This window comes from Callorhinus ursinus, unplaced genomic scaffold (assembly GCF_003265705.2).
Source record: "Callorhinus ursinus isolate GAN/ISIS: 27379988/994484 unplaced genomic scaffold, GSC_fseal_2.0 scaffold6, whole genome shotgun sequence".
NCBI classification, from domain to species: Eukaryota; Metazoa; Chordata; class Mammalia; order Carnivora; family Otariidae; genus Callorhinus; species Callorhinus ursinus.
Window position 1 is genome coordinate 52,837,429 of NW_027397068.1, and position 13,580 is coordinate 52,851,008.

Consider the following 13,580-nt stretch of genomic DNA (forward strand, 5'->3'; position numbering starts at 1 on the left):
ATCCTTCCCTAACTCCTCTTCCTCTGCCAACTCTTACATATGCATGTTTTCCCCACGGTTCTGTCTTTGGCCCTTTTCTCTTTTCATAGAACTCTTTTCCTGAGTGAGGACAATTCTTTCCATGACTTATGTATTTTTTACATGCAAACAGAACTCTTGCCTTAATCTCTGACTGGAATGTCCGATAGTTCATAAGAAATTCACATTCAATGTATTAAAACTGGAGCTCATTTTCTTTCCATACTGGTTTCTCCTCCCATGGTCCTTATTTCAGTGATGAGTCCTTGTATCAACCCAGGCACCTAAGTCAGAAATTTGGGAATCATTTTGACACCTCCCTGTTCCTTGTGTATCATTTATTATAAGTTATTGCCTTAAAAGTTTCATCTGACTCTATTTTTCACTCCCATTACCATAATCTTTTGCTTGAACAAATGCTAAAGTCCTTTAACTGGCCTCCCTATCTCTGATCTCTGTCCTCCCAATTAGTGTTGCCAGATTTTTTATTAAACCTTTATTTTGAGATTATTTCAGAGTCAGTTGCAGTTACAAGGAATAGGACAGTAAGCTCCCGTGTACCCTTCACTCAGTTTCCTCCAATGGTAATATATTGAAAAACCATAGTATAATATTACAACCAGGGTATTAACATTGACAGTCAATATACAGAACTTTTTCACCACCCAAAGAAGTCCTCATGTTACTCTTTTATGGCCAACCATTTACACTCATCTGTAACCCCTGGCAACCACTAACTGTCCTCCACTTCTATAATGTATATAACATTTCAAGAATGTTATATAAATGAAATAGTACAGTATGGAAGCTTTTGGGGTTGACATTTGTTACTTAGAGTAATACTCTGGAAATTTATCCAGGAAACTTTTTGATGCAGAAGATCTTTTAGAATGAACATTTATCACATTGGAAAACTCTGATGGTTCCCCTTGTTTAGATTACAGTAGAAATCCAATTCCATTGGTATAGCACACAAGACTCTTCATGATTCAGCCCCAGTACAACACTCTAGTCTCTTCACCCAATAGTCTTCACTATACCCCTTCTATCTGGCCAGGCTGAGTCCTAGCTGCTACAATCTCCTATGGATCATGCTTTTTTTCTTTTTCTTTTTTCTTTTTTTACATCTCTTGGGTTGCTCATGTTATTCCTGATCCTACAATGTCCTCCATCTCCTTGTCTATTTAAAGAAAACCTCATCATTTACTCATCTCAAACATTACCTTCTTTCTGAAGCTTTTCCTCCAGCACTGACAACTTCTTTTAAAAATACCTGTATATATTTCTAATAGCACCTACAGTATTTTGATCACAGTTAATTGTTGACAAGTTAGACAATCTCTTGAGGGCATGGACTACATCTTACTGCTTTTGAATCCCAAGTACCTAAAACTGTACTTGGTGTATAGTTAAGCTGACCGTACGACAAGGTTTGTGCCAGTTTACCTGGCTTCATTATTAACTGCACTCTCTTTCACTCTCAAAAGTGTCATGTTTGGCAAATAAATTATATATAGTCACCTTCTGCATAGTACATGCTTGGTAAACGTTTGAATAGTACATGCTTGGTAAATGTTTGAATGAATGAATGAGCTTTAATTTTAACTAGCCCCGCATCTGAGCATTAGTTACTTTACAATATACGTAGTGAGAATTTTTTTAAAAAGTTATTTGCTTCTGATATCTTTTTTTCCTAAGCTTCACTCCTGCCTGATTTAATATTGCTTCAAGTTACCTTGGACAACACAGCACTCAATTGTCTTTTTGCTCGCTGCTTGGTTTCAGAGTTGCTGTAGCTTGTCTTACTTTGTAATCGTCAGAAACACTTCCTGATGCCAGTCTTCCAAAACCTCAATGAACTAATAAAACACAAAAAACTCCGCAGTGAAGGCTGATGCGCAAAAACAGAAGTTGTCAGAATCATCACCTAACCCTAGAATCACGGCCTCGCCATGCCTAGTTCAGGATAGGTGGCGCAAAGCTCTTTGTTTTGCCCCAAACAAAAATGGACTCCGTCGGAGTCAAAGTCCTTTCCTTTGCGGACCAATCGAAATCTAGCATTCCGGGCTCCTGGTGTCCTCACTTCCGCCTCGTATTCCGGGGTCTCTAACTTGGCGAGTCGGGACGGTGCGCTTCCGACTCGGAGCGGCTGTGGCGGCGCCAGGGCAGCGAGGCCCGGACGCGGCGGGCGGGATGAGCGGGGCGCGCGGCGGAGCGGTGCGGACGCTGCGGGTGCCGGGCCGCCACGGCTACGCGGCCGAGTTCTCCCCGTACCTGCCGGGCCGGCTGGCCTGCGCCGCAGCCCAGCACTACGGCATTGCGGGTGAGGCCGCGCCGCCTGGGCGGGGGCGGGGGCGGGTTCTCGTCGAGCCCCAGCTTCACCGTGCGATCGGAAACACTTCCGACAGTAGGCAGTGCCACAAATGAACACCAGGGGGAGCCTAGGAACGAGCCAGTTGCCGCTTCCTTCTTTGTCCGGAGTGGGACTGGAGACCGAGTCAGTGGTTTTTTCCAGTTACAGTGTGGAAGTAGCACGTAGGAGGTGCCTACTGGCTCGTGTCCTTATTCCTTAGTGCACCGACTCCCCACCGCCACCGGACCCCCTACCCCCACCTCCAGGCACACGCCACCTCGGCTTAGCGGCTGTGACCCCTCCTGCCAGTACTTGGAAGGCGGCGGTCTGCAGGGTCACCCCCCAGTACCAGCTAATGGGTCCCCCACCCCCACAGTCTGCATCCAGGCTCTCTGTCCGTAAGAAGGATGGCCCTCAGCGGACGCTTGGAGTGTCCCGACAATTGATCCAAGTTCCGCCCCTACTTCTGTTGTCTCTGGAAGAATACACACTTTTGCAAGTAGTTGCTGGAGGTTCAAGGTCACTGTCTCTTTTCAAGGACTAGATTGAAAGGCGGGGTTCCAGTCATAAACTTTTAACTTTTAATTTGTATCCTAGCTGTTATTTACGCACTGAAGCTCTGTGAAATACGTCACTGCATAATATCGGATTTTGATAGTTTTTTTTTTTTTTTGGTCCTATGGCCGAAAAAAAAAAAGATGTGGTTTCTAAACCTCAGAGGGCGAGAAATATTTACTTATGTTCTCACCACTTAGCTCTTATTGCTTGCATTTGCACATTCAGATTTACAACACTTGCCCATTAGTTAGGTTGAAACTCATGAGTTTGATATTTTAAATTAAATCTTTTGTAAAAACTTACAAAGAGTTGGTATTTTTTTTAAAAAAATCACTCGTTTAAATAGAGCGTTTTTCCTCCCTTAGTCCATATAACAAGTACAACTTTTAAAATATGCTTGTCCCTTAGTAAAATAATTCATTTTTGGTAGATAACTGATATATTGTATTCAGCACTTTACCTCCTAGTATGTGGTACCAGGTATTTTGTTTTAAGATCCTATTTTGAATATATTTTAGGTTTATTGGTGAGGCAGTTTAATGGAGTAGAAGGAGCAGAGTTTCTGGGGTCTGTAGGCCAAAGGTTTCTTACATGTAAATAGGGATGATGACACATACATGGGAGGTTTATGTGCCTCGGCACCCTGCCTGGCCACAGAATACAAATTCAAATACCTCTCCCTTCTGTTAGAGCTGTGTCTGGATCCCAAATGTAGGTGAGATAAGTTTAATATTTCATGGTTGAGGTGCAATATAGAAAGAGAAATGGAGAGCACAGTCCTGATCATTTTGTATACAAGGTCTCAATAACTTTAGGGAGGAATTTGTGGTAGTAAAATTAGGTACTCAGTGCTCAATCCCCTTTGACCTTAGATGCTCCCCTGGCAAGTTCAACAGCATGACCTTGAATTTTTTTTTTTCCTTAGGCTGTGGGACCCTTCTAATATTGGATCAAAATGAATCTGGGCTTAGACTTTTTAGAAGGTAAGGTGGCTCTAATGATTAAACTTACATGTATTCTCTGTTGCTATTAAAGCCTTAATATAATTAGATTTTGAATTTTTTCGATGAGTAGAAGAATTTTTACTTTTTAAATTTGCAATAGAAAAGAAACTTCAGCATTTGCATGGTAGAGAACATATTTTTGCCAGTAAGTTGTGATTATATCAGTTTTCTTCTGAAGTCTTTGTCTCTTAGTATCCAGTTATACACTATAAAGCTTAAACATAAAAAAAAAATGTAAACTGGTTAGTATACTGTGGGACGTTTCTAACTTTGCTGTCTTCTTCACATAGTTTTACTCATTCAGGAGCTGATTATCCATTTTGTCAGTTACCTAGCACTTCTTGCCCTTTCTCCTTTCTATGACTGTCTTGACTGTTGGACTTATTAACACCTCCATCAGGGTTAGTCAATGTCAGAGAAAGGAAAGGAAATCGTGTCAGAAGATAACTACCTGCTCACAGCTCAGGTGAAAGTTTTATGTGGAAAGTTGAAATCATTGGTCTAAATTAGTATTGTGAAGTGCTTGCTGCTCCCTCCTGTGGACCACAAAAACCAGGGAGCACCCAGGTATGGCAGTACTCCCTCACGTAAATCGTGCCAAATTTCTAGATGGGAGACCTAATTTTAATCTAGCTCTGCAGTTTTCTGGCATGTGTATGACCTGGGCTGTTCTTTTCTCTTTTTTATTAATATGTTTTTTATTTTATTTTATTTTATTTATTTTATTTTTTATTTTATTTTATTTTATTTTAATTTAATTTAATTTTATTTTATTTTATTTAAGATTTTATTTATCCATTCATGAGAGACAGAGAGAGAGAGATGCAGAGGCAGAAGGAGAAGCAGGCTCCCCGTGGAGCAGGGAACCCGATGTGGGACTCGATCCCAGGACCCTGGGATCATGACCTGAGTGGAAGGCAGACGTCGAACTGACTGGGCCACCCAGGCATCCCTATTAATATGTTTTTTAAAGATTTTATTTATTTTTGCTAGAGAGAGAGTGAGAGAGAAAGAGAGAGTGAGCATGAGCGGGGGGTGGGACAGAGGGAGAAGCAGACTCCCCACTGACCAGGGAGCCTGATGTGGGACTCCATCCCAGGACCCTGGGATCATGACATGAGCCAAAGGCAGACACTTAACCGACTGAACCACCCAGGCGCCCTGGGCTGTTCTTTTCACCTCTGTGAATGCATTTCTGCATCTGTCAAGTGCTTGCTCTACTTACCTTCCATAGTCGTGAAGACTCTGTGACATAATATGTGTTAAAATATGTGATAAACTTGAAGAAAAGCTATAAAATTATGATTGTTATTTTATGTTCGGCTGCCTGGGTAACCAGATGTTCTGTTTCACTTTCCCTGGTGTAGCTTTGACTGGAACGATGGTTTGTTTGACGTGACCTGGAGTGAGAACAACGAACACGTCCTGGTCACTTGTAGTGGCGATGGCTCGCTGCAGCTCTGGGACACCGCCAAGGCTGCTGGGCCCCTGCAAGTCTACAAGGAACACACTCAGGAGGTATGAAGGCAGTCTTCCTGGGCCCATTGTTTTTCTTTGGTTGAAATCCACTTGGGGATAGAAACATGGGGACAAGAAGTTTAAGCTTTGGTATTTCTCATGCATGTTAGATGCCATTTATTACAGGATTATTGAAACATAACGTACATCTTGGCCTGAGGGGCTAGGAAAGAAGAAAAGGTCAGGCTTCTCATTAGTCTGCGAGGACGCCTCCAGTAGTATAAGTATGCTGTGGCACCATTTCCTCCGGAGAGGTCCGTCACTTTCTTCCCGCTGGAGGATATGCCTGCCCCCCCCCCCCCCCGACAGACTGAAGATAGGAGTAGGCGGCCTTTTCACAAGATTGCCTCTAGGGCTTCAGTAAGATTCCTAAGGATTTTCAGAATATACTGGAGCAAGAGCATCAAATACTGATTATGAGCGCTTACTGAAAAGATTTGAAATCTTAAGCCAGTTCATGTGTGTAGGTTCTGTGTGTATATATATGGGTAGCATAGAAAATAGTTTGGTTTTCAATCATATAGAACTACCATATATATTTTTAATGAATGTGATGGTAAGAACAATGCCTTTTGGTGTTTTACCTCAAATGTTTAAAAATTTTCCTCAAGGTAGCAGTAGATCCTTCAAGTGAAAACTTGCACATTTACGTTAAGACTTGTGTCTGCCACAGTGTCTGGACCGCAGAAGGCCTCCAGTGAATGCTTTATTAGATGCAAGAATGTTAGTCTTTTGTGATAAAAAGATTACTCATGTGAGGATTCCAGAAATCATTGTATAGCCAAAGCTATTAAAAATGACTATCTCTAAGATTGTGACTGAAAATAATGGAAAATCTTAGTTCCTCTGTTTTATGGTGAAGCCTCTCTCTGAGTACTATACTTACAAATGATAATGTTTTCATAGAATCACTGAAGACAACTCTGGTAAAGGAGAAACTTTAGTTTCAGGATGTTCAATGCAAGAATCCCCACAAAGCGGCATGTCCAAAATTTGGACATTTTTGTGGTACCTTCATGATTTTTGCTTTTTTCTAATACTACTTATAATTAACTTAGTTTTTTTTTTTTTGCTTTAAGATTTTTCCTCTCAAAAGTTTTTTTTCTTTTTTTTAAAATCTTTAGTGCTTTGTATTGTCTTATAAATTCTAGGACTATAACCAACAGGTCATAAAATAATATATCTAGTTATGTTAAATGGGATATATTGAGCTAATATATTTTTTAAATGATCTTTACATTGTTATTTCACTTATCCTAAAACAGTTATATTTAGGAAGCCATGGAATTGATGGCTAACTTAGAATGTACATTTATTAGTTTGCAATGTATGTTTAAATATGTAATGAATGAAATAAAACGTATGTGCCAGTTAAAATCATCTCTTGTACAACCAGTGGTATGTGTACTACTCTCTGGGAAATACTGCTCCAGAATGTTCCTGATGATAGTCACTCAGTCTTTACTTCCTCTCAGTGAAAGTAGATCTCACTATCTCATGAGATAACTTATTCGACTTTAGATTGCTCTAATGGTTAGAAAATTGCTCTCTTAAGTCCAAATCTACCTCCTGTCAACCAACTGTTGTTTCTAATGCCTTTTCTCTGAAGTGATGAGAGTGAGTCCAGCCCCCCTTTTCCAGGGAACCCTTGAAAATAGCCACCATGACCCCTTTTAGTCTTTCCTCTTCCAGACTATGCATCTGTAATTCTTTCAGCCTATCTTCAGATTACATGGTCTCTCTATCTTTTACCCTCTTGGTAAATTCCTTTGCATACTCCCCTTTTTCATGGTCATTTCTGGCGTTGCATACATTATTTATTCTAGAAATGTGATGATCAGTGCTGAGCTTTTTAAAACTTTTTTTTTTTAAGATTTTATTTATTTATTTGACAGAGAGACACAGCGAGAGAGGGATCACAAGCAGGGGGAGTGGGAGAGGGAGAAGGAGGCTTCCCGCTGAGCAGGGAGCCCGATGTGGGACTCGATCCCGGGACCCTGGGATCATGACCCGAGCTGAAGGCAGACACTTAACGACTGAGCCACCCAGGTGCCCCTGAGCTTTTTAAAACTTTGCCACCATAATCTTGAGCCTCTGGTTCTAATAATATTACAGAACATGGCTGGCTGTACATTTTCCTTGGCCATGTTGTAGTGTTGGCTTACTTTGAATCCACTGGTAAGGCACCTCGATCTCTTGTTCTTTGAACTGCTCTGAAGCCAGGTTTATATCATTCTATAGTTACGTAACTGGGTTTTTTTGAGCTGAAGACATCTTTGTGGGTTTTTTTCTTTCAGGCTGTTTTTTTCCCCTTAATTTCTTTTCCAATGCAATTTTTGATAAGTGCTTGTGTCAGTTAGGATGCCGTGGCTGTTCATGTAATAGAGAATACAACGAAAAGTAGATTCAACGGAGTTTATTATCTCACATAACCAAGGACATGGAGAAGGAATGGGTGCTGCTTGGTTACTCAGGGCTTGACAGTGCCATCAGATACACAGGCGGTCCTTGCCTTTTCCACTCCTTTATCCTCAGTGGGCATTGTTTTCTCCATATGCTGCTTATAGTTCCCAGTATCATCTTATCCCCTTTGAAGGGCAAAGGGCAGAAAAAGTGAACGTCCCTGTCTTGGGACTCCTTTTGAGGAAAAGCTTCCTCAAAGCTCTACAGCAGACCCCTCTTCACATCTCCATGGCTAGAAGAGCGTCATATCCCCAGTCCTAACCGTATCACTTATGAGGGAAACAAGCCACCATTCCTGCCTTCACCTAAACAAGATTCAGCCCTGGGATGAGGAAGGGACGGAGCTTTTTCCCTGAAGGACAGAATTAGGGTTTTGTGAGCAAGGAAGAAAGGGAGATTGGCTCTGCTACAACATACTTGTCTTTCTCACAGTCCTTAGTAAAAATCAAACTATGCCAAGCAGGGTGGTGAATAGAGAATGTAGGGTACTCGCAAAAACCATCTGCTGTGAGATTGTGAAGGGAAAGAATTTCTGGTGATTAACTTAAGGCTCAGTATTAAAATACCAAATATTTGGCATTTTGTCATTGGAGAGAAATACAGCATATATTCGAAGCATGTCTCTTATATCAAATACTAGAAACACTGAAAAGGATTTAAGAGCAAGTGAGAGTTTTGAGGAGCTAATAAATATTTGTTGAATAAATTAGTAAGTGAACGAGCATAGCTGATTTCCTTTTATTTTTTTTCCCACCAGCATGTTCAAGAATAGCAAACAATGGGTTGTTTTTTTCCCATGGATAATAGTATAGAATAAGGATGAGTAGCTTGGTTTCAATCAACTTTGGATTGAATCCTGGCTCTGTAACTTAGCTGCTGTGGGACCTTGGGCGAAGTTACTTGTTTCTCCTGAAAATTAGTTTCTTCATTTGCAAACTGAGGATAATAGTAGCCTATGTCCTAGGGTTGTTGTAAGTACTTAGAACAGAGCCAACACTAAATAATTAAGAGCTCTTATTATTATATCTTATTATACTAGGGTTAAAAAGGTACAGAACAAGTTAGGAATCCTGCACTTACCCATTTCATCACTTGGTAACTGAGAAAATGTCCAACAATCAGTTTTCAGATAATCAGATGGGTAGGTGCTGAAGTGAAAAGGAGAAATCCAAGACCTAGATATATTTTAGGCCTGGGGAATGAAGGGCTTGGTGAAATGGAAAGGAAGAAAAACATGAACATTATCCGTGTGCATAGCTTCTAAACTTAGCCTCAAAGCAAGAATCTGATTCTTCTCTCCTTTGTTTACCTGGTGCCTGCAGAGGCCATTATGTCTTTTGAGCCCATTAAATGCCGGTGGCTTAGCCTGCTGCTGAATATATACTAGGAGTGGAAAAATTGGAAAATTTTAAAAAGATCCAGCAAGAAGGAGAAGAGAGGGTGAACTGAGAATTTTGTTTCTGTACGTCATGCCTTACAACATGGTGCTACTGAGAGTTGGTTAGGAATGACTTTCAAGGTGACAGTGACTCAATTTAATGTTTACATCAGTATCTAGTTTCCCGTGTGCTGATTACAGTTTTTTTTTTAAATAGTTAACATTTGTCTTCATTATCAAATAGTAACCTTATCAATTTGTTGAACTTTTTTTTAAAAGATTTGATCCACTTGAAGTTTTTGGTTATGAAAACTTATCTTTGAAGTAAGTATACAACTATAGTATCTTATTGTGGAGAGAATGTATTTAACTATACATTTTGTAGTAAACATGTGCCATATGGTTAAGACCTTGCTTACTTTAAAAAAATCAATTATTTACTCCTATGATAGTGATAGAAGCTGGAAAGTATATAGTGATGGATGCCCATAAAAATATTAATGCAGAATGATAGTGAGTCATGCATTTAACACCAGTTTGTTCCCTTTAGAAATTGCATTTATGTTTAACTGCACAACAGACTTCTCAGCTAAAGAGATCTATCTCTTTTCTTTTTCCCTTACTCTCTTCCTCCTCTCTTCCTTTTTTCCAGGATACAGTTGAACTTGATATATTTCCTTGTGGGTATTTAGTCACCTAAATTCTGGAGTAGGTTACTGCAGTAAGATTTTTATTACAATTCAAAATAAGTGTAAATCTTCCTCCCCCTAAAATTGTAATTATGGAGAAAAATATTTTCCAGTCTTTCTGGATTTTACTATGAACAGGATGTGATATCCTTCACCACTTTTCAATCCTTATATTTTTAAAGCATTCACTTTTTTTTTATTTTTTATTTTGTTTAGTATTTTAAAGTTTTAACTTGTATTTAAAAAGCTAGATCTGGGGGCACCTGGGTGGCTCAGTCAGTTGAGTGTCTGACTCTTGGTTTTGGCTCAGGTCATGATCTCAGGGTTGTGAGATTAAGCCCTGCGTGGGGCTCCACACTGGAGGTGGAGCCTGCTTAAGATTCTCTCTCCCCCTCTCCCCCTCCCTGCCACTCATGCTCTCTCTCTTAAAAAAAAGATTCTCCCCCTCCCACACTCACATTCTCTCTTTCTCAAAAAAAAAGAATATAGATCTGTCCATACTGGTACATGTGTTATGTGCCAGGCATATGCTAGTCATTGAAGATGCAAATATGAATAAGACTCAGGTGCTGATTTCTGGTAGTAGTTCTGGGACATGCTAGCAAACCATTTAATACAGTGTGATTATATTGAAAAGAAGTGTCTAGAAGGTACAGAGAGGGCACAAAAGAGATGCCATTTGAGCTGAGTCTTGGACAATTAGTAGGAATTCACTGGCAGCCCAGAGGGAGGAGGACATTTCTGGTAGAGAAAAGCATCTGCACAGGTGCAGATCTGTGAAAGAGCATGACATGTCCAGGCGCTCATGGGTCCTCTGGTGTGACTGGAACCTAGGGTGTGTGTGTTGGATTCTAACATACTGGAATCACCTAAGGACCTTTCAAAAATTTTCATACCCAGGTCACAATGTCTGGGAGTTGGAGCCGAGCATTATGTAGATTCCCAGATGATTTCACTGTGCAGCGATGCACACTGCTTTAACTTAATAGGCATTCTGTTCTAATGACCTTAATACGTATATTGTCTAATATCTCGAGGGTTGTAGATTCAAAATGTAGATTTTAACAAATATTTAATAAAAAGCGTGATCTGATTTGCCTTGCAAAGGGGTAAACTCAAAGCTTTAAAACTTTTTTTTTTAAAGGAAGAGAAAATGATAGTCCTATTTTTGGGTCAAGAATGACTTTCATGCATGACTACTGCCACTATATCTGTAGTCTCTCTGTCATATACTCATTGTGGGTCTCAAACACTGTGCTTGTCTCCAGAGCAGGTTGGTAAGTGAATCGTGTCTAGAAATTAGAACACCATGGCTCCTACTTTAGATCTAGTAAGAAACATATGTAGGAGAATGATACAGCCTTATTTGATAATTTTAAATTATGTGAAACTAGAAATTCTTTTTAGTTTAGTTACAATCTGATATCCAATGAAGTTATCCTATGGAATTATTGGCAGAGCTATTTAAATATATTTCGAATTTATGTTTTATGTGAGACAGGGAGCAATTTTATATATATTTTATATGCACATGTATATGTGTATATATATTTGTATGTATATATATAGTTATCTCTGTATATATTTCAAAAGGACCAGTGGAAAGATAATCCAAAAGCTAATAAAAGTGGTTACCTTTAAAGGGAAGAAATCAGGGGAGAGGGGCCAAGGATGGACAATTTCTCCAATACAACTTGTATTACACTTTTGACCTTGGAACAATTGAAATATTTTACAAAATTAAAAACCACCATTTAATTAAAAAAGAAAAAAAGCAATTGCTAAAAATTGAAAACAAATGAATCAATCTAGTACTATATAAAATTGGCATCATAACCAGGTATTGAAAATAATTATTTCTAGTGACTTTAAAAATACAGTATTGTGATTGTCCATAACCTAATGAGATATGCCTGACAAACAAAAAGAATTGCAAAGAAGTTTTAAACTGCATTCAGAAAGATCAGTATTGTTATTTTGAAACTCTTATATTATAGAAAGACAGTTATCATGTTCTTTCACTCATATGTGGACTATAAGAAACAGCGTAGAGGATCATAGGGGAAGGGAGGGAAAACTGAATGGGAAGTAATCAGAGAGGGACAAACCATGAAAGACTCTTGACTCTAGGAAACAAACTGAGGGTTGCTGGAGGGGAGTTGTTTGGGGGATGGGGTAATTGGGTGATGAGTGTTAAGAAGGGCATGACGTGATATGATGAGCACTGGGTGTTATATGCAACTGATGAATTATAGAACTCTACATCTGAAACTAATGATGTACTATATGTTGGCTAATTGAATTTAAATAAAAGAAAACTCTCATATTGTAGGTTAAAGCAGAGCAGTAATTATGTTATCAGAAACCAAAAATTTTTATCTAAGAGAAAAGTGATGAGAATAAAGAAGTTAAAAAGAGACATTTAATTTTAAAGTTGAATGAGAAATATCTGTACATTAAAAAAAACAAAAAACAAACAACAACAACAACAAAGAAACATCTGTACAGACTCATGATTTATTTTTCTCTGTTTAAAAAAGTACATATGTCCTGGTTCTTTGGACTATAAAGACCAAAAAGCAATTGACAACTCAGTCACAGTAAATATCCCTAGTGCCCAGATTACTGCCTCTAAATACCATTTCCCACTAGAAGGAACTGGGATCTTTGGAGAGATAGTTGATTCCAGGACTGAGAGGAAACATACAAGATGAATCCAAGACATCTTCTTGTGTCAGAAAACTATGAAAGGCCACTGGGATCACATCAAAAGTTTAGAAGAGACAATGTGTAGAGAGACCATACACTTATATGTATATTTCCACCCATTCCGTGAGTTGTAATCATTAAGAAACAACAACTGGTCACCACTAAAGATTACTAGGACAGTGGACTCATTCTGAAAATTGGTAAGATAAAGAATCAAGGCACTTATCCTGCCTTTCTTGTATGAATTTTATTGTGGAATAATCAGATGCTTGATGTGGAAAATTTCTCCTTAACAGAATTCTGGCTAATAAATGCAGAAGGAATAGCATAGTTAGAAAGTCACCATTGAGTATCCCCAAATGAAGTAACAACTGTAGGCAAAGGTTTTCCATGGATGCTAAAACATTAATTTAACATTGATACATCTTCTGAATAGTTTTAGGATCACTAAAAGTGGGTCAACCAGCAATTATACACCTAATACAATAGGAAGCTAAAAAAAAAAAGATTGAACTGAATGTAATCAAGCCTCTAGACCTAACTTCCAACTTAAAGGAATGGGAAGGGTAGAGGAAAATGGTAACACCACGAGGAAACAGCCAAATCCAGAGTATAGAAGATTCTACAGGACCATTAACTCTGTGTCTTCAACAATTAAAAATATCATGGGAAGGATGGGTGGGAAGAGCAAGGTGGGAGAGGAGGACTTTCCTAGATTAGATCTAAGAGACAACAACTAAATGTAAAATGTGGGTTTTGTTTGGTTTCTGGTTCAAATAAACCAACTGTAAAAAGACATTTTTGAGACACTCAGGAAAATAAGAATGTGGAGTGATTTTTGGATGATATTCATCTTTTTAGGTGAATATAGCCTTGTGCTTCTCTAAGAA

The 13,580-nt window shown here is 39.0% G+C and overlaps 1 protein-coding gene across 1 annotated transcript in view; it reads left to right on the top strand.

The window, feature by feature from the left end:
* The first annotated feature begins 2,103 nt into the window (after positions 1-2,103).
* PEX7 (peroxisomal biogenesis factor 7) overlaps positions 2,104-13,580 on the top strand; it is an 82,381-nt gene continuing 70,904 nt past the window's right edge. The window contains exons 1-3 of the mRNA XM_025865915.2: positions 2,104-2,341; positions 3,855-3,912; positions 5,301-5,451. Coding sequence (XP_025721700.1) covers positions 2,212-2,341; positions 3,855-3,912; positions 5,301-5,451 — 339 coding nt within the window. The 5' untranslated portion in view covers positions 2,104-2,211. The remainder of the gene's footprint in view (positions 2,342-3,854; positions 3,913-5,300; positions 5,452-13,580) is intronic.